A 19,493-nucleotide genomic window follows, 5' to 3' on the forward strand; every position below is an offset into this window, starting at 1 on the left:
TGAGCCGCGGAGCAGCGCCGGGTTAAATCGTGTCACTTCCTGGCCAGACATCTCCCGCGCAGGGGTCCGCTCAAGGGGCGAAGGGCAGATATATCAGCCCTCCGATGATGTTTTCCAACGTGTCATCCATTTGCCTTTTGAATCGTCCCAGATCTCTCCAAACAACGGAGGGGATGAGCGGGGTCGAAGGGAGACAGTAGGGGGTGGGAAGGGGGGGGATCGTGGGTTGTTATTTTTTGGCAGCCGTACCATTGCGACGACGGGGGGGGGGGGGGGGGGGATGGTGCCCCCCGGTGTAATGATTATCGCGCTGATTTGCGATCCAGAGGTTGTGGGGGTTCGATTCCCCCTCGCGGTGCGGCGGTCGAAACAATGGCAGGTCGCATGTGTTGGGGTAAAGTGTAGGTGTTCCCGCCTCTTACCAAGACATCTGGGCAGCTTGGAAAATTTAGGCCAAAATACCCTCCCAGTGGGCTTCTTAGAGCTCCCTCTAGTGGAGGCCCTTCCGCTAGCAGTGGCGTATGCGGGCAATAGCAGGGCCTGCGCATTTTCTTCTTCACCGTTTGCGGAGACGTGCCGGCATGGGCCCCGCTGGGCCATGCCGGCGCGTCTCCGCTGGGCCATGCCGGCGCTGGTTTCTTTGCCCGACGGGCGTGCCCGGGAAGAGCGAGCGGGGTAATGGGTGCCACATGTGTGGGCCGTGCGTGCGTGTGCGCGCGGGCCGTGTGCGTGCACAGCGCGCGAATCGCGCGGACAGCGGAGATTTTCTCTGCGAAAATAAACGGGGCCGCTCGGGACGGCCCAACGCAAACAGGCGCCAAAGCTGCGAGGGCAGCGAGGGCGTCGCGCAGCGGTGGGCTGCAGAGCTGGGGTTGGGGATTTCTCAGCAGGTAGAGGCCAGGGCCCTGGCTGTTTTGCTTCCTCGCACTTCCAGCGGGCCTCAACATGTGCCGGCCCGCCTAGGTCCCAGCCGACTCCCGCGCGCTGTCACGTAAAAAAAAATTGCAATGCGCTGGGATCTGTCAGCGGAGAGGCCTGAACCCTGCGCCTAGGAACTCATTGGATTTTAGTTGGGGTTGAGGTTGGGGTCGGGGGTTGGCAGATGAGGGAGTGAGGAAGCGTCTGTGATTTAGCTGTGAAGGTTACACACGTGCATATACACTATAAATATACTGGCGTTTTCATTACGCACTTGCGTGGGGCTTTCGATATGCCGCGGCGTATTTTGATTAGGGATCGCGTTATCTTTCACGCTCTCCCATCGGATATAAACTGCGTATATTCACACAAGGGTTAATTTGTACACAGTGCGCGCGCGTGTCACCGGGGATGCTACGATTTACGGCCGTGACATTATCATCGACGTTTCATCCGGAATCGCTGTGGGCTCAAAATTCACCGGGAATGAGAACGCGGCACGCCGTGGGCGGTGCGGAATGGCGATGGCATCGGCGGGTCACAGTCGCTTGTCTGGCCGCGTCCGCATTTTCCTTTTCCTGCACCGTCACGTCCGCACGGGCAGGACGTTTTCTGCGCGACGCGCGTATGGCGGCTGAGCGACTGATAATTGAAATATGCAAACCGGGTAGGTAAGTAGAAGAGGAATGAAGTCTGGTTGATGAGAAACGCAAATACTCTCCAATTACATCTTCAGCTGTCGTTCTTTGCGTAACAAATTCACAAAATACTAAGATTTCAGGTAATGACCTTCGTTGAAAAGTGCTATTCTGCTCATTTGCACAGGTGGACAGTACAGTAAAACCTTGGATTGCGAGTAACTTGGTCTGCGAGTGTTTTGCAAGACGAGCAAAAATGTTAAATAAATATTAATTTGATAAACGAGCGAGGTCTTGCAATACGAGTAGTGTACGTATATGCTTTGTCTGCCGAGCGTCACGTGATCACAACTGATATACGAGTGCTTTGGATTACAAGCACGTTTCCGGAACGAATTATGCTCGCAATCCAAAGTTTTACTGTACTGTGGAAAGTCCGCATTCCTATGGCAAGGATGAGTCTTTCTATAACACCACCACCACCACTGTTGACTTCCTCCGCCCCCACCCCACTAAGCGGCAATAATTGTATCAAGCAGAGACGAATGGAGGGCTGAGTCAACCCCTGCTGACCTGGATTTGTACTCATAAGTGTGCAATTGTAAGCCATGTTTTCTACAGCTGCGCCGCTCGGCCCGCTCTCGCTCAAGGTTAATTCTTAAATTATTAGCTTCTGTATTCTGCTAAGACAGCGGCAGCTGTGAAGGAGGTGGTGAGCGGCGGTCGGGTGACCTGGCTCTGAGCGCGATTGCCATGCAGCCGTGTGGTGGTGCTGCTGCAGGGGACATTGTCAGAGCAGCTCCCGTGTGATGTGAAGCGATCACCAAAGACCGCCACACGTCAATCGTAGTAGCGGGCTATTGTTTGCCAATGTCACGTCCAAAATGCCAATTCTGAAAATTATCCGTATCTGAATTAACAACAAAAATCCCTCTTCTTCCTTTGTATGGCCATGCTGGTTCCCACCTGGAGGTAAAAAAAAAGAGCAAACATTTATTTCAACTCTTCGGTCTTTCCGTCACAAAGGGAGGTAATTGTATCTGAATGGGACCTCACCTGTCTCGCGAAATGAAAGGACTGACGGACTGAAAGACGGTCGACAGCGGGACTGTGATCACGGAGAGGGCCTTGTTGTTTGAGTGACAACGAGCGAGAGGTGGCCCTGGGCGCTCGCATGAAAGGAGGCGGGTGCGGTTGACCCCCCCTTTGCCGTGTGTGTCGCGGTCGCCCGCAGCCCCGGTGGCGAGCAGCAGCAGCAGCCAGTTCGGCACCTTCGTCAAAACACCGGTCTTCATCGCCGTGGTGGTGCTGGTCCTGATTGTCCTGATCGGCATCAGCATCGTCGTCTACTGCTGCTGTTGCCGCAAGCGCAGCAGCCCCGATCCGTACCAGGGCGCCACCAAAGGTGCGTCAGCCGTTGGAAGTCACCGAGAATGCGGTGAGCCTAAGTTGTACGTACGTACGTTGAACTTCTTTCGCACCGTACGTAGCCAACTGTGCTAATCGGAGGTGCGGAGGAAGGACAACAAACTGAACACCAAAATCAGTTCCAAAGAAATGCGTTTTCAATCCAGATTTAAAAGTGGGTAGAGTTGACATTTGCATGGATTTCACGAAGCCATTTGCTGCACTTTTGATGATGAAAGCGGAAAGACTACTGACAGGCTACAGTGAATGAGGCATGATATCGGAATTGCTTCTGAGGTGTTTCTCACCGCATGCAATTCACTATTTGCATTTGAGAGCTTGTCTTTTAATGTTAACGTCTGCCATTTCTTTCTTGCCAGATCCTTCCTTCACATTCACTCCAACAGGTGAGGTCACCAAAAATATCCATTTCCCTTTCCTTCGTAACTTGGCAAACTTGAGAGGCTCTTTTGTGTGGCTGAATGTCACACCGTGACCCCTGCCAGCCATGCCCTTTGACCCTGTGGTGCTCTGGCTTGGCAGCGAGCGGGACAGCTGCGCTTGGCTTGGCCGTGTCGACGTGTCACTCGTTCAATTGATTTTTTTGTAATGTTTCTCTTCAGTGAGTGTGGGTTTTTTTGTGTGTCCCCTTAGTCACCTTTAACCCCAAGGATGACACCAGCATGATGAGCAATGCGAGGTAAGCGATCATTTTTTTATGCTCATAAAAAAAACACAAAAAAATTGCACCATTGATGAAAAGTTCATAGAACGTCGCAAGTCTGTGAATATTATGCGCGCTATTTGCATTGACATAGCAATGGTTTTCTTTTGTACTGCATTTAATGACACAACACTGTTATTTTTGTACTTTTTTTTATTTTGTCTTGAAAACATCAAATAAATTCTGCTCAAATGTTGCCAAAACCAACAAACAAAATTATTGGGAAAAAAAATCTCGGTCACCCGCTCCTCGTGAGCCAGCCACTCCATTACAGCCTCGGCCCAGAGTGAGCATCTTCCCCAGGTTGTCTGGGCCAGAAGTCGAAAATGTTGTAAATTAAATTCTTGTTCCATTTATGCGCTGCTGATAAATATTGGGAAGGCCGTGGGGCTGGTGTTCCCATGACGATGCGCCATGGCGGTAACCGCCCACAGCTCTCCGTCGGCATCAGCCCCCCACACGGCCACCACAGCGCAATTTTTGACTGAGGACAAACAAAAATCAAGATTACACATTTTTTTCTATTGTTAAAACCCCAAAATGAACATTATTTTTGTTTTCCTTCAATTCCCAATGCGATGAAGCTGGACAGACTCGCCGAGAATTACAGTACCTTGTGTGCAGTGGTTTGCATCCTCCGTAGTTTTAAACATATGGCTAATTTAACAATTTAACAAATAAAAATAAACGAAACTACCACACATGTCCAACTATTAGAATTGAGGTTACGTTGTTTATTTTCTTTTTTTTTTACAAATTTTCATATTGTGGTGGACGACGTGCTGTCGTTGCTAATGCTTACAGGACTCAGACTGCCGACCCCCGTACAAAACTGGCTTGGTAGCCAGCACACTGACTGATAAGGCTGCCCAGCTGCCCAAACATCATTGCCCTCTTTCCCGGGGGTTGTGCAGTTTTCTTGGATGATGGCGGGGTCATGCGAGCAATGGGATTTTTTTTTCTTTTAACTGGCTCCGATTTCCTTCCCATTTTTTGCCCTCTGTGCGCTGCCGTCTGCTTGTGCAGTTACCCGCCTTTCGGCGGTCCCGGGCAGACGTGGACGGAGCCGTGGCAGAACGCCGCACTAAATCAGAACTCGCCTAGTCAGGCAATCCCGGACTACTGCAGGCCAGGTGCGGTTACTGAGTGCAGGTGTCTTGCCGAGGGAAGGCGGGGGGGTGGACGTTGCGAATGTGACCATTCAAGATTGTGGCTTGTGTGAAGTTATGGGTCACTCTTTGTTTACTCCTGTAATTGTCTGTTTGTTATTTTTTTCAACTTGTCATGCTTTGCTTGCGGCTACCTGAGAACACAATGCATCTCTTGTAAGAGGGGTTAGGGTTTCTCTAAATCATTTCATATACAGTACAGATATACGTATTAGTAGAATTTAATAAATTTGTTTATTTATCACCTAGAATATGACAAGTGTGCATATTTGGTCAAGCATTGTGAATAGATAATGGTATGTATTACGCATGTTGGCTTGACTGCATTGTAGCTACTCTCAAATCTTTACAAAAACATGTAATTTGGCCAGCAATTACGTGGTAAAAATGATTGAATGTCTTATGAGTGTGGTGACCAACAAAGTGGCAAATGCATAAAGGGCTTTCCTGCAGATGCACGGGTGAAAAATAAGAATAGGGTTTACCCTTTCTGGCAATAAAACGTGTGTTCAGATGTTCAAACACCAAATAGAAACCCTTTTCAAGGAATCAAGTCTGCATTAGCCACACGTACTTGCGGTGAACATGCAAACAAACGTGCTCTGATAATATATGCAATGTCTTTGAAACGGATTGGCCTACACCAGAGACAGCCTTCTTTGTGGCCTAGTGACCCTGGTGAGACTAGGCTAATACAAACTTGATTCTTTGCAAAAATGTATCTATTCGGTGTTTGAACCACTTAACACCTTTTTTTATTGCCAGAGAGGATAAAACCTATTCTTATATTTCATACTTTGATATTGGAAAAAAGGTCCCACAATAGATGCACGCGTTTTGGATTCTTTTGCAGTCACCACGAGTCCCTTTTTTGGTTTGCTCTTTTCACCGTAATGTGTGCACTTTGAAAATCAATTTTGAAATGAACCAGTGAATGAGAAATTGTTTATTAATTGACAAGAGCAACATTTACATTTCCTGGGGGCCTTGCTCTGGACACGGTCATAAATTATTACCCCCCAAAAATTGGCAAACATTGTACAAAGCGGTAATGAAAAAGAGATAATGGCAGAGAGGGCCCCATTACTTACCATCAAGTGGCTGACATCTCTTTAGTGCTGACTAAACACCTTCTCCACCCACCCACCCCCCCACCTCCTCGTCCACCCTCTTCCCACATCGACGTCATCGCCGCTCGTGCCGTTAAGCCGACCACCTGAGCCCGTTCCGCAACCAGCTGGAGCAGAAGGAGACGAACCTGCACCGACCTCGCACCCCGGAGACGCCCGTGTATCGCGAGGTGGAGCCAGCCCACCAGCTGAGCGGCACCCAGAACTTCCCGGGGCCCAGAATCAAAGAGTGCCAGGTGCTAGAGGCCACCACCAGTGGAGCTCGCACATCTGCGCGCGTTTTTTAAAAAAAAATGTTCGTTCGCACTCGTGCTGCGTGCAAAATCGGCTCGGTTTTCGTCGTCGTTTTACAAATGCATCTTTTTTTTCTCGTGTTTCAAGTTTGAGAATCTGACATTTCAGCCAGTGTCAAAGGTAACGACAATTTTTTAAAAAAAAAATTTTTATCTTACCAGATAAGGCCCACTGAGCGAATTGTAATTTGGCAAGCCTGGGTGGGAAAGTGCAGCCCCACTGTTGCGTGAACCAGAGGTCACTTGAAGGGATCTCAGAAGCAGTTCTGTAATATCCACTTCTGTGGGTCGTTCTGTAGCATGAAGGGACTGCTTTGCGAGAGATCTGATATTTAATCTCATTGTGCGATGCCGCGCAATTGGGATAAAATTGGGGAAAAAACAATATCAGAATCAGAATCTTTATTTACCTTGGAAAAATGTGATGAGCTATGGATCTCTTTTTCACAGATGCTCAGTGGTTTTCAGAGATGTCCAGTAGGACAGCTGTACACACTTGCCCACTCCGCCCACCCAGCTGCCAATCTCCCCACTCGCCCACTCGGGTGTTGACTGACGGCCTGGCTTTTGCATTGCGATTGCCATTCATTCTGCAGGTCCTGGGCAAGACGTCGGCATATGCGGCCTCCCCGCCGGCACAGGCGGCGCTCTGCAACAACATGAGCAGCACGGCGCGCGTCACGGACAAGCGCACGCACAAGCAGCCCTTCCTGCCACGTGCGGACGGCTTGCCTGGCACCAAGAACCACATGATTGAAGTCACCAAGCTCAACAACGGTGAGGGAACTGTTACTGTGCTTATCCTGGCGTTAATCAACTGCTGGATGAGAGTCTTCCCCAAGACGTTCGGCCCTCCGGGGGCGGGGTGGTCACCCGAGCACACTGCACCTGAGTCACTGTGGTTTGGTGAAAATGGGCAGCGTAGACGTCGGAACACAGAAGTACAGTACAGCAACGGTATTTGCTGCACTGCCCTCTGTTGCCAGCTGAGCCCCATAGCAGTCTATAACAACGTCTGTGTTTATGCCTGTATATCCAAGCACTATCCGGGCTCCACCTTGTTTAGCTTTCAAGGCCTCAATGGACAGGGTGCATTCCAGGTGATTTGGTCATTGGTATCATTCTAGGAATAGTGGTTACCCACCAGCTGGGTGGCTATGTGGTCAGGGCACATGCCTCACCATAAAAAAATCCCAGTTGGGAGTGAGCTCAGCCCATTTTTCCTCCATTATAGGCACATAAAATAAGTAGAACTTTGGGGGACATCAACAATGGGGGTCAAACTGATTAACTTACCAATTCTAGCAATATGGAATTCGCATTGCAGGCTCTGGGTTATAAATAATAAATGAGTAGCGCTCCATGCTCCTTTACACAAACGCGACTTAGATTTTTCAATTAATCAATAAATCCTCACTGGCTGTCCAAGAATCCAGAGGGTTATTGCTATAAATATTTGGATAATTCGTTTTTGGGTAATTTTGTGAGTGAAGGAAATATATGTTCCCAGAGAAAGCCAATGCATACATGGTGATGACACTAAGAGGCTACACAGATGGGTTAATAAACCCCCTTACTACACTCCCTCTTGCAGGCATCAACATATTTAACGTTACCCAGCAAGTGTGCACCTCACGCACGACGATCCCATCTCTGTGTGATCCAACAACCTCCACCCCTAAGTTGCTGTTGTACAAGTGTACAGCGCGACACGAGGCAATCATGATATTTAGCAACGTCTGTGTAAGGTGAGCCACGTTTTAATGATTCGCGTAGAGAATTTACAGAATCGGTAGCCACGACTCAATTTCTAAATTTCACGGAGGGTCACAACTTTTGCCTCTCGAACGGTTAAAATCTCCTCCTGAAATCTCCCCTCCGTGGGGCGGCCCGGAGCGGTGGAATTTATTTTCTTTTTCATGCAGTAGCAGCAGCGGCGGAGAGGGACAGAGCAGCTGTCTCCTCTGCTCCCAGGCGGAGAACTGCCACTTGCCAAGGTGACCCGTTCCACCGCAGCACCGGAATTTGGTACATCGGCTCTCCGGAGCCCTTGTAGCGAACGTTGGATATTTATTCTGTTCCTGAACACCAGCTCCTGTTAATCAGATCATTTATCTGCCGTTCTCTCTTTCCATTGAGATCCTGATGGGAGGAGTGAGGGGCAGTTAAATTTGGCTTAACGGTATCGAATGGACACACGTTATTATAGCTCTAGTTGAACCACAGGTGTGAATGTTACCCGGATATGGGCACGTAATGTTACTCATTAACTCTTACTCCCAGCTTATCATGCCACACACACACACAGATCGCGCGCCTCCTCACAATGGCAAACCCCGGAGTGTTATTGCGCAGTGCACCTCTTAATAGCTTCGTCAGTCTGATGCCACAAGTTAGCAATGCGGCAATGCTGGGTGGCGTGTGAAGGATTTTCCGACGCGGAGCACGTGGCGCGTGGCTGGCTGGCTGGCGGCCCGCTTGCTCGCGGGAGTGGGGGCCCTCTTGGGAGGCACCGCGGTGCCGGCTGCTTTCGCGTGCTCACAATGGGAGCGCAGTTCAGTGGCGGCAAGGTGTGGAAGTGCGACTTCCGTGTGCGCGCGCGCGTGCGGGCTAGTAGGGGGGGGGGTGTTTGTTTACGTTCGTGGGTGCTGACAGCTTTGTCGGTTGGTTTGTGTGCACAGTGCCATTGAGAAGCGATGTTTGTGTGCTGTTATTGCAACTAAGTGAGTATCTTTTAGAGTGGAAATAAATTATGCGTTTTCCTTTTTCGCTTTCTTAGCTTATCCTTCCCTTTGGGGGAGATATATAAGACTGTGACACGAACATACGCACAAGTCCAGGTATGCGTTGGCTCACTTGACACGAGTTGGGGGTACACCGATTCGACCTTTTATTCAACGAGTGAGAGGTCGCGACTGCAATGATGAGATCGTAGCCAGGAGTCTGACATTCTGCCACCCACTACAATGGGAGGATGGTGACCGTGATCTCTCTGCACCAGTCAATAAAGTCGCACCTGTCAAATAAAACGCCGGTGTGCTCCAACTTTTGTGTCACGATTGTTCATATATTCACGGCAGTGTGATTCCTTTTGCGCATTTGTGTAATTGTGCACAGACATGTGTCCAGTATTTGTGCATGTCAAACCTAAAAACGCGTTTGTCTGAACTTATGCTAAAAAAATAATGGCGCGACAATCTGTTGGTAAAACATTATTTCACGCCCGCTGTGGGTTTCTGTAGTCCTTGGTATGTGCCCTGTGGAATTCAGCTTGGTAGAATTTTGCTTGAGTACTGAAGGTACGCAAGGTCATTAGGACCATAAGCAGCTTGTGTACGCGCGTGTTTTGCGTGCATGCATGCATGCACAAGACGGATTAACGGGAAAGCGTGCAGACACTTGGACCAGACGGTGACAGGGCCTAACTTGTCCTTGAAGGCTCAAAGTCGATCTGGGATTTGCTGCCACATGGGCCTATGAACAAGAAAGAAGAAAAAAAAACAAACCGCCTGGTTGATAATTTGCTTTTAGGATTAACACCGCCTGTAATGTCCACTTCCAGCCACTCTTGTAGGCATTAACAGGAAGGTAAATATGTACCCTCTCCAGCCTCACCACTTCACTGCCAACGACAACCAGAGACCTCTTTTGTCTTGCAGCAGTCCGTGTGCGGATTTCATCCCGCACCCCCACCACCCGTCCCCCCCTCACTGCCTGACTTTCTAAAAAGCCATCACCCCTCACGACCTCTTGACCCGCTGGCTTCTGGTCCCCTTTCTCTCGCTCTCTCCCTCCCTATCTCACCCCCCCCCCACCCCTTTCTCTCGCCAACCTTCACTTTTAGAACTCGCGATGACGGACGGCCGGGGGGAGGCGGTCGCCCACCACAGCACCCCCGAGCAGAGCACCATGGGCTCCCACGCCAGCTCGGAGCGCAGCAGCTCCTCAGGTGAGACGGCGGTGACAGGGGCAGGTGCACCGCTTGGTGGACGAGGCCGAGAGAGCCGCGCGCCCACCGTCGGGTGGCCGCGGGGCGTGAGCAGCACAGCTTCGCGTCTCGTTATTTCTCTTTGCACACTTGTGCGCGTCTGAAGTTCTCCCTCCGAGGTCAGGTCCGTGGCCCAAGCTGCCACCTCTTCGTCCAGTCCACTCCCTCCTTTCTTTTAGCCTGCAAACACCACATTCTGCACTAGCGTTCATCAGCCATAACCATGACTCTGTTGAGGTCAAACAGGAAATCGTGGACAAAAGTCAGACTGCATATTTTTTTTATTTTCTCCCATCAGTCAGTAGGTCTTCCGGAATAAATGTTTTAAAACAGCATTTGTTTAAGCAGGAAAAAAAAAATCTGGTTCAATGTTTTGGGTCTCACCGGTGGGGGCAGGCCTGTTTAACCAATGCTGTTATGTTACCAGGTGTGACAGAGGCTGGAGCCATCAGCGCTGTCTAGAAACTCCGTGTGAACAGTCGCAGGTTATTGTGGGTAACGGATATACAGTTGCAGGTTATTGTGGGTAATGGATATAGATAATGAAGTCGATAAAAATCAGTCTTTACGCATATTTAAATGATATGTAGTTGAGGTGAGCTGAGGTGGGTTTCCCCTCACCTTCATCAACAAACACAATCGCCTGCTGTCGAGCTCTGCATTCAGGTTTGAAGAACGAAATATTGACTTTATATCCAGTTTATATATCTGTCATTGTTGACGACGACGATGATGATGGTGGTGGGAAAATTGTATTGTTTTCAATCACAAGGTGACACGTTGGAAAGAGTTGAGGAGTGGATAAAGGTCCCCAGTCGAGTAGTGAAGTCCTGCTCAGTTAAATTAATGAATTAAATTTGGGTGATGTAGAGGAGAAATCTGGCTGTCGCCTGATGAAGCTAGTTGTAATTACTGGCGAAACGTCGTACTCAGATTGTAAATGTTGTGGCTTGGCTCTCCAACACACCGGTGTGATGTACTAGTGACTAATTGGCATGTTCTGTTTACGTATATGTGGCGGGTTTTAACGACACATATTTACGCGATCTAACCCAAAAACCTCTATTATGGATGATATTGGTCGCGAAAGCCTACGTGTTAAACAGAGGAGGTGAAGTTGGTATGTAGACTTTAAGGAGTACCACGATCAGACCACTTGATTTAAAACTATTAATGTACATGCACGGCTGTTTGGGTCAATCCACTGCTGGATGAGGACCTCCCCCCATGCCTTACAGGTAATGGGGGTTATTTGACCATACCTCGGCATGCTGGTCAGTGCGGATTCATGAAGGTGGGCAGCATAGACCGGGGAGCGTAGAAAATACGCTGCAACGACGGATGTTTCTGCAGTGTGCTCAGCTGGCGAGCAGGTAGCCCTGCAGCAACCCGGTACGCATGCGGTCACCCATGAAAGCACTGTTCAGGCTCAAAGCTGCTTAGCTCTTAAGATCTAACAAGATCAAGTGCATCTTGGGAGAATCGGTCACAGGCGAAAAATGATTCCTGACCCTCCGGAAATCTGCAAACATCGCGGAAGAGAAATCGCAGCCACGCGAACGGAGGAAGTCACATGGCGTCGTGCGTGCACGTGCGTGCGTGCGTTTCCTTGCTCCGGCAGCGCACTCGGGGAAGAGGAAGAACGCGCGGACACCCAAGACGGGGAGGCAGGCGGCGCCGGGAGTTGCCGAGCCTCTCCCGCCCCCGCCCGCTCTCCCGCCGGCTGAGCTGGGCAGCGCGGGGCGAGCGGCTCAGGCCGAGCACGAGCGGTGAGCGCGGTGACTCTCCAAGCGGCCACCAGGCCACTCGGCCATTACTTTGTACCGATTACCTTTCCTCTCGCTTGCAATCCTATCGTCTTTTTGCGTTGTTTATTTTCATTGTTTTTATGACAGCTGAACGCGAGCCCCATTACGAAGTTAATGTCGGTCGCCGAACGAATGGGGGGAGGGAGGAGGGAAACAGAAATTCCCCAAACAGCAGCCCTGAGTTTGATGCGACAGGGCTGAGTGAATAGGGGAGAGCTGGGCTCACTTGCCCCGCCCCAGGTGGACACCGCGAGCGGGAGAGGGGACATGAAGGTTTATACAGGGAGTGGAAAAGGGTAAGCGGAAAGATAATTTACAAACTGGGGGAAAGAAAAGGACGGGGAGGTTTTGTATCATTGTAACTTAATGACCCGCCTCTAAAGAGCTTCATAGCTCATCGGATTTCTCCAGGATGAATAAATATTTTGATTGTGTAAATTTAAGGCAGCTCTCATGATCTGTATTCGGTTCTTGAAGAAGGACCCAGCACATGCAGAGAGCTGTGTGGCACAACCACGCGCGGCACAGCCGTGAAAAACCCACACAGTCGCACAAGTAAAAAAAGCTTCTTGTGAGAATGGTCCCTTCGCTCCTATCTTGCTCGTTGAGAATTGCCCAGTTTGCTTCTGCTCTCACACCTCATTTGCTTTTACCCGGGCAATATACAAGTGGGAAAAATGTATACGAGAGAAAGAGAGAAAATACACGGACAAATATGAAGATCCCCCCACCCGCCAACCCCTGTTTTGCCCTGTGGAATACCGTGGCTTGTACAGCTGGCTAGCACCTGTTAAGGCCGGCGTGGCATACGAGCGAGTGGTGTGGATAGCGCCATCAATGCACAGCTGTCTTTGTCTCCCCCGTGTATGATCACATCGCACGCTCGAAGTACTCAAATTTAGACCCCGAGTCCACCTAGGGGAGAGCGAGGCTATAGCTTGAGATACCGAGTGCTCCTGGTGCACACAAAGGCAAATATCCTTTGTATAGCCTTTAGCAGGCTGTTGGGGCAAGTGCGGTTCGCAAGCTCCCATTAAGGCCAGCGCAGCACGTGAAGGGGTGGGTGCTCATTTAAGGCCGGGGTTGACCTGGTGTACGTTTGAACACACGTGAAGTAAGCAGTGAATAAAAACCTGGGCGAGGGCGTTTAAAAATAAATAAATAAAGAGAACATCATGAAAGAGCAATGCTGGACTTTAATAATAATAAAAAATAACGAACGTCAGAACAGCTTTGAAAGTAATCTGAAGTGAAGTTCGGTTCAGAGCTCGGCTGATTTGAGGACAGGAGGGTGGTTGGTGTCCGCCCTCGTTTTTCTCAGATTTCTCAAGTTTCCCCCTCATGCAGGTTCCATGTGGCTTCTCATAATAAACAATGGCGACGGGTGGCTAGAACGTGGCAGTATCATTTTTACAACGCTTGCGCTTGCTAACGAAACAGGTCTGGACGCTGTTATCGCTGGGGAACTTGCTTCTCCGCCGCCGTTTCGTGCGTCCGCCCAACCCTGTGGCAAACTCGAAATGTTCGCAGCTGCTGACGGTCGGAATGGCATCGCATTCCCCATACCCAAAGCATCTGAACAACGCCGCCTCGATGGAGGTTATACGTTGACGAGCTTCAAAAAGGCGTTCACGAGACAGAGGCGAAACTGACGAGCGTCCTGGCCGGGCGCCGCCTTTGCCCTTTTGGGGCGCTCTTTCAGAGTGGACGAGGGCAGCGGGTACCCGCCCGAGCGGGCGTACGAATACCTGCAGCAGAACGAGGAGGAGCACGATGAGGATGACGAGGAGGCGGACGAAGAGGACGACCTGGTGGTTGACGAGGGGAAGGCGCGTGGGCCCCAGCAGTACGCTCGCGCGTCGTACAGCCTGCAGTCGACGGCCCCCTGCTCGCCCGCCAGCCCCGAGGAGCGCAGGCCCATGATCCAGGCGCACAGCCACGAGCCGCCCGGCAGGAGGAAGAGGGCGGCGCTAGAGAGGGCCGCGCGGTGAGCTGGTAGCATGACCGAGCAAAAGCAACAACGTGACTTTACCGAAAGAACCAAGAATATGAATCGCTGCAGTCACGAAAGCTTTAAATCAAAATTTAACAACAACTGTCTTCACGCTGTATGAAAAATAAGAATAAAATAGGCAATGAAATAGGTGTTAAGAATGTTCTAACACCAAATAGATACTTTTTTGCAAGGAATCAACCTCTTAACACCTGTTTTATTGCCATAAATGGTTAAACCTATTCTTATTTGGATACAGGCATGGATATATAGGTCCCATAGATATATCTTCACGCGGGCATGCTGGGAGAAAATAAAAAAGCGACACTTGTATTGCTTCATTCTTATGCTTTTTTTCAGTTTTTCCTACAATTTGTTGTTGTTTTGTAGGCACTACCCAGGACGCCCACTGCTCTCCGCAAGGTCCCCTTCACCGCCATGCCTGTATGGATACATCACGGGCCCGATGCCCTCCGATCTGGAAACGGAACCGGCGGAAGAGGAGGAAGAGGAGGAGGCGGCCGTGGCAGTGGCGTCGGCAGGGACCGTAAGCGTGTTTCCCAAGGCGGGCACCGTTGGGGCCGCCCGATTTGATGCCAAGAAGCTGCTGCTGAGCCTGGAACACACGTCGGTGTCCAGCCTGGGCGACCCCGAGAGCTCCCTGGCGGGGTCCATGCTCAACGGCTGGGGCTCCGCATCGGAGGGCGACGGTGACGATGAAGATGGCGGCGGCTCGAGTGATGGCGGCGGCGGCGGCGGCGGCGGCGGCGGCGGCGGGGTCGGCGGGGTCGGCGGGGCGGGCGGCGCAGGCACCGGCGGGGCCTCCAGCGACGGAGGCTCGAGCGAGAGCTCGTTCCGCGTGGACGCCGACTTCGCCGACGCGATTGCGGCCGCCGCGGAGAGCGCGGGACTCAAGCTGCACCACCAGCACTCCGCGGCGCAGGCCGTGCAGGCGGCGGCTGCGATGGGCGCTGTGCAGCCCGGAGCCGGCGTGCAGCAGCAGCAGCAGCAGCAGGTTGCGTCCTATACGGAAGGTACTGCCCCCCACCCCCACCCACCCCTGCCAAAACACATGGAATGTTACAAAGACAACGCTGCCGTTGCTTTTTTGGAAAAAAAAACGAATTGCCGTGGAGCATTTTGAAAAAGGGCCGCTTGTTGTTCCGGTCCCGTGAAGGTGACAAAAGCGGCAGGTGTGCCTACGGTGTCTCCTTGCCAGTAACCTTGAATTTGATTTCCATTAATGTTTTCATTTCATTTTATAAACGTCCCCCGTGGCAGCTATAACTGCAGCAGTGGCAACGAACACACATTTGCGGCTCCCCATATGTCTGCAACAGACTACACTTTTATGAGTGCGCGCGTGTGCACGCGCGCACGTGCACACGCATATGCCCTTGCATATTAGGAAGAGGCTTACACTTTGCCCGCTGTGCATAGCTTTGCATGAGGAACCCATGTTCAACAATAAAATGGGGTCATAAAAAAATTACCATTGAATTTTTTTTTAAAACGTTTTTGAAAATATCATTTTAAAGATCCTATGCCAAAAAAATGGGCAGGTGGAGCCCAATAACCAGGAAGGGGTGCTGTGAGACTCTGTGGCATAAAACCCATTGGTGCGTAAAATGTCAGTGTGTCTTTCTGGCACCTGTCAGACTGTCATGTCGCTTACAGTCACACTCCCGTTTGCTCGCCTTCTTGTCACTTGAAAGGAAGATGAATAACACTTTCAAGAAGTCGAGGAATGAAGAAGATGGCGGAGAAAAAAAGAAAGATGAATGTCTCCATAATAAAGCTTACACACAATTCCGGACGAATTTTCTCTCCATTTAATCTCCGGCGTGAACAATGAGATAAAGAATTCTCTGGACGTGTCTGGTAGATTTTTCAGCGCGCCCCCCATTGTGCACAGGGCGTCCATCGTGGAAAGGTTTTGCTGAAGCTTTAGGACGGCCGCGAGAATGATGTCCATGCCCCTGGTGAAAGAGTCAATCAGTTTTAGTGTTTGGTGACCGCTGTAAATCTAAAAAAACTTGGGAGGCCTTTCCCTGATGGCTCACTGATGACTAATCATGGTTGCGTCGTTCTCGATCTCTCTCTGGTGCGTGTGAATAAAACTGACCCCCCCCCCCCCCCCCCCAGATTTTGCGCTGTACAGCCGCCCGCACTTCCCGGCGACAGGAAGCCGAGCGCTGCCTGGAGCCGGAGCCGCGAGCTTGGGCCCCGAGCGGAGGTCAGGTGACCCCACGGGGGCCGTGAGCGCCGGCATCAAGTGTTAGGCCCCACACCTTGGCCGGTGAGGGCAGCCCCCACGATATTCAATGGGATTTTTTTGTATTTGCTTTATTGAGATATCAATGAGGTTAACTGTAATATGTTACAGTCCTTTTGTCAATCTGCTGGTGCAAGAAGGCCTCCAAACGCCGTGCCGGCCGTCATTGTTGTTTGATGACATTTGCCGGTCAGCACTGGTGCGCGAACGGGAGCGTCCACTCGCCACTGATTTTGATTCGGGACGACGGGTTCTTCTTAGCAGCAGAGTGTACTCGCCACTGCCCCACTGCACCACCGCTCCATCCTGTTGATGAACATATTTTGGTTTATGCCTTTTCATTGGACTTCCACCATTTTTAAGGTTGGCTTGATTAATAAATTGGTCAATAACTTAATTTAAAGTTGACTAAGTTAATTTTCAAAGCACTTGTGTTAAGTTTGAAACCATTTGATGACTATGAATTATATGAATAATATATTTTCATATTGACTATGGATCATTCCAAACACTCATTATTATTATTATTTACTATGGATCATTCCACTCATTATTATTAACGGTAATAACCAAACATCCGAATGTGGGACCCACGTGAAAAATACTGTTTAGTCTCAGTCAGGCCTTGCCAGGGTAACCACCATTATTATTTAGATAACATAAAAACTAAAAGAATAGTAATCACTATTTCCATCCATGTATTCTCCTAAATATAAATGTTATGGGAGTGGTGGCACAAAGTTGTTAGTACACTGTGTTAGTCGGATTCCCAGCCATGGCTAAAATCAATCGTGAGTCACATCTCAACCATTTCTGGGTCCCGACTTCACCAATCCACACTGACCAGCGTGGTGAAGCTTATTCCAACAATCCTCATGACTAACACCACAATATGGAGGTCTTCATCCAGCGGCAAATTCACAAAAGGCAGTCAGTTATAATGTTGTAATTTATATATAAGCAATGTAACAAATCTACGTGTTTTTTTTTTTGCATTGGTATCATTTCGTCGTTATTCAGGCGCACACCCACTTCTTGTTTTTTTGTCACTGAAGGTGGTGGAGCTGATGGAGTAAAGCACAAGTTGGGCCACGGTGCTAACCCACCGTCCCTCCGCCGCGGTACGGCGGGCCCTCACGCCTGGGCCTAACCCCCCGCCCCCCCGCCCCCCCACCCACCACCGCCACCGCGTCTCACTCTGCCGGAGCGCAGTCTCCGGAAATGATCGCCATACGGAGAGAGAGAGAGAGGTTGTTGGAGCAACATCCCCGCGCTGTGTAAATTTGACTGTAATTTACTATTATAACTATAGGTGTTGTTTTAATACGAAGATTAGTCACCCGTCCCCCTTTTGTCCCACTCGGTTTTTTTCCTTGAAATTACAGTACTTTTGTAGTGTTTTTTCGATTAAAGTTGGTTTCTTTCAAACAAGTCTGAAAGCTCTGCAGACTAGAAAATGCACTGTGAAATAAAATTGGTTTAAAAGCACAAAGACTAACAAGTAATGTTTATTGTATCTTTGATATTGACTTTTGCTACTTAATCTTTGAAAACTATTGAATGATTTGTTTTTGTTTCTTCTGGGAGATGACGAGGGAAATGTTGGGAAGATCCCTTTGTCCGAGAGGCAGTTGAGTTTTAAACGATGGTTACTAGACTGCTGATAAGTTGGTTTTAAGAAGCACACAACACAAAGAGTGTTCTAATATTTTTACTGTTATTTGAAAAATATAATTTGTTTTGAAGCTGCGTTTGTTGCCTGCTACGAAGGATGTACGTCTCCTAGTGGTGCCGCTGTTTAGATTGCTCATATTTCATGTTTTACTTTGTATCTTTATTAAACAGACGTACTTATGCCTAGACTGTGGTTTGAATGATTTTTGTAGGACCAATGTTAATGAACGTTATTGATTAGTTTGAACTTTTTTTTGCTCTTTTATTTTAATGTTATTTTTCGTGTGTAAATGTTCAGTATAAAGCACAAGATGATACGTCCTCTACCTGTTTTGTATAGGTTGTGGAAAAAGCTTGACGGTTGGTATTACTGGTAATGTCGATGCTAATCCATTTATAGGTTTAAAACATTACAAAGCTTCCAGTGCACTCTGTTACACCCTTAACTTGACTACAGAGGACCCCATGGTTTCGCAAAATGAGACCCAATCACCTTTTGGCAGTTTTTTTCCAAATTTGTTCATAACATGGACGTTGGCTTTTCCAAAAATATGGGGGGGGGAGGGGGTGCAAGGGGCCATATAGTCATTGTTATGGTGGAACCGAGGATTATACATTGTGTACATCACGCTAAGGCTAATAATTTCTAAACCACTCAAATATTACCTCGTGACTGCTCATGTAATGTGTCTGACGTTCAATAAAACACAAACATGCACGCACACACACACACGCAGACGCGCAAGCGTTGAAACATTATCGTCGTAACAAAAAAACAATTTAAAAAGCTACAATCGTTAAATGGTCTGTTATAAAAATGCAAACACGTCGCTGTGCAAGTGTCATTTAAGCTTCGGTGAATGCGTACGGTAAAGTCTTGGTAACTCTGGCTGCCATCCCCAAGTCCGGCTTGTTACCCCCCCCCCCCCGAATCCGAGGAGCGAGTGTGCCCCTCTCTGTGTTCGTACATCAGCTGCTGCCCGCTATTCCCCAACCCCTCCTCCACCCCAGTGTCTGAACCTTCCTCGTTTTTATTTATGAAACCGACACGATCATAGAAAATACACTGCAATCTCGCATATTCTTTCTCCTTGAAAAAAAAAATGTTCTCTTTTCATACTAAAAAAACAAACAATTAATAATAAATGTCTGTGGAGAGTGCCTGCTTTGTTGTGCATGGCTGCTGTGAAGCGCGGACGTCGGGCTGCGCCGAGCGGATTTTTTTTTTACGAATCGGCTTCGCGCACAACGCACACGGGGGCCCAGCGATGAGACGTGCATCCCGGCAACGTGGGACACATGGGGGTCCGAGGAAGGTTGTAGCAAAAAAACAAGAACTCGGTGAATCTTCGTCGATTCTTTTGTTATTATTATTTACAGACCGTTGGTGAATTCACTTGCCGAATTAAACCCTCTCTAAACGAAACAATTTTTGTTTTATTTTACCAAGTAAAGCCCACTGAGCTATATAGCTCT

The 19,493-nt window shown here is 49.3% G+C and overlaps 1 protein-coding gene across 4 annotated transcripts in view; it reads left to right on the forward strand.

Annotated features, from left to right (window-relative positions):
• Positions 1–19,178, forward strand: part of LOC116957123 (roundabout homolog 1-like) — a 173,147-nt gene extending 153,969 nt beyond the window's left edge. For 2 of the 4 annotated variants that reach the window (XM_032979089.2, XM_032979112.2), the window contains exons 18-29: positions 2,791–2,994; positions 3,344–3,370; positions 3,618–3,663; positions 4,714–4,820; positions 6,065–6,222; positions 6,876–7,056; positions 10,124–10,228; positions 11,889–12,036; positions 13,778–14,062; positions 14,459–15,102; positions 16,214–16,367; positions 17,399–19,178. In XM_032979089.2, coding sequence (XP_032834980.1) covers positions 2,791–2,994; positions 3,344–3,370; positions 3,618–3,663; positions 4,714–4,820; positions 6,065–6,222; positions 6,876–7,056; positions 10,124–10,228; positions 11,889–12,036; positions 13,778–14,062; positions 14,459–15,102; positions 16,214–16,350 — 2,042 coding nt within the window. In that variant the 3' untranslated portion in view covers positions 16,351–16,367; positions 17,399–19,178. The remainder of the gene's footprint in view (positions 1–2,790; positions 2,995–3,343; positions 3,371–3,617; positions 3,664–4,713; positions 4,821–6,064; positions 6,223–6,875; positions 7,057–10,123; positions 10,229–11,888; positions 12,037–13,777; positions 14,063–14,458; positions 15,103–16,213; positions 16,368–17,398) is intronic. The other 2 variants (XM_032979096.2, XM_032979104.2) reach the window with 2 other exon arrangements.
• Positions 19,179–19,493: the final 315 nt, after the last annotated feature.

Source organism: Petromyzon marinus, chromosome 3 (genome assembly GCF_048934315.1).
Source record: "Petromyzon marinus isolate PM22_M1 ecotype Great Lakes invasive population chromosome 3, UKy_Petmar_22M1.pri1.0, whole genome shotgun sequence".
Taxonomy (NCBI): Eukaryota; Metazoa; Chordata; class Hyperoartia; order Petromyzontiformes; family Petromyzontidae; genus Petromyzon; species Petromyzon marinus.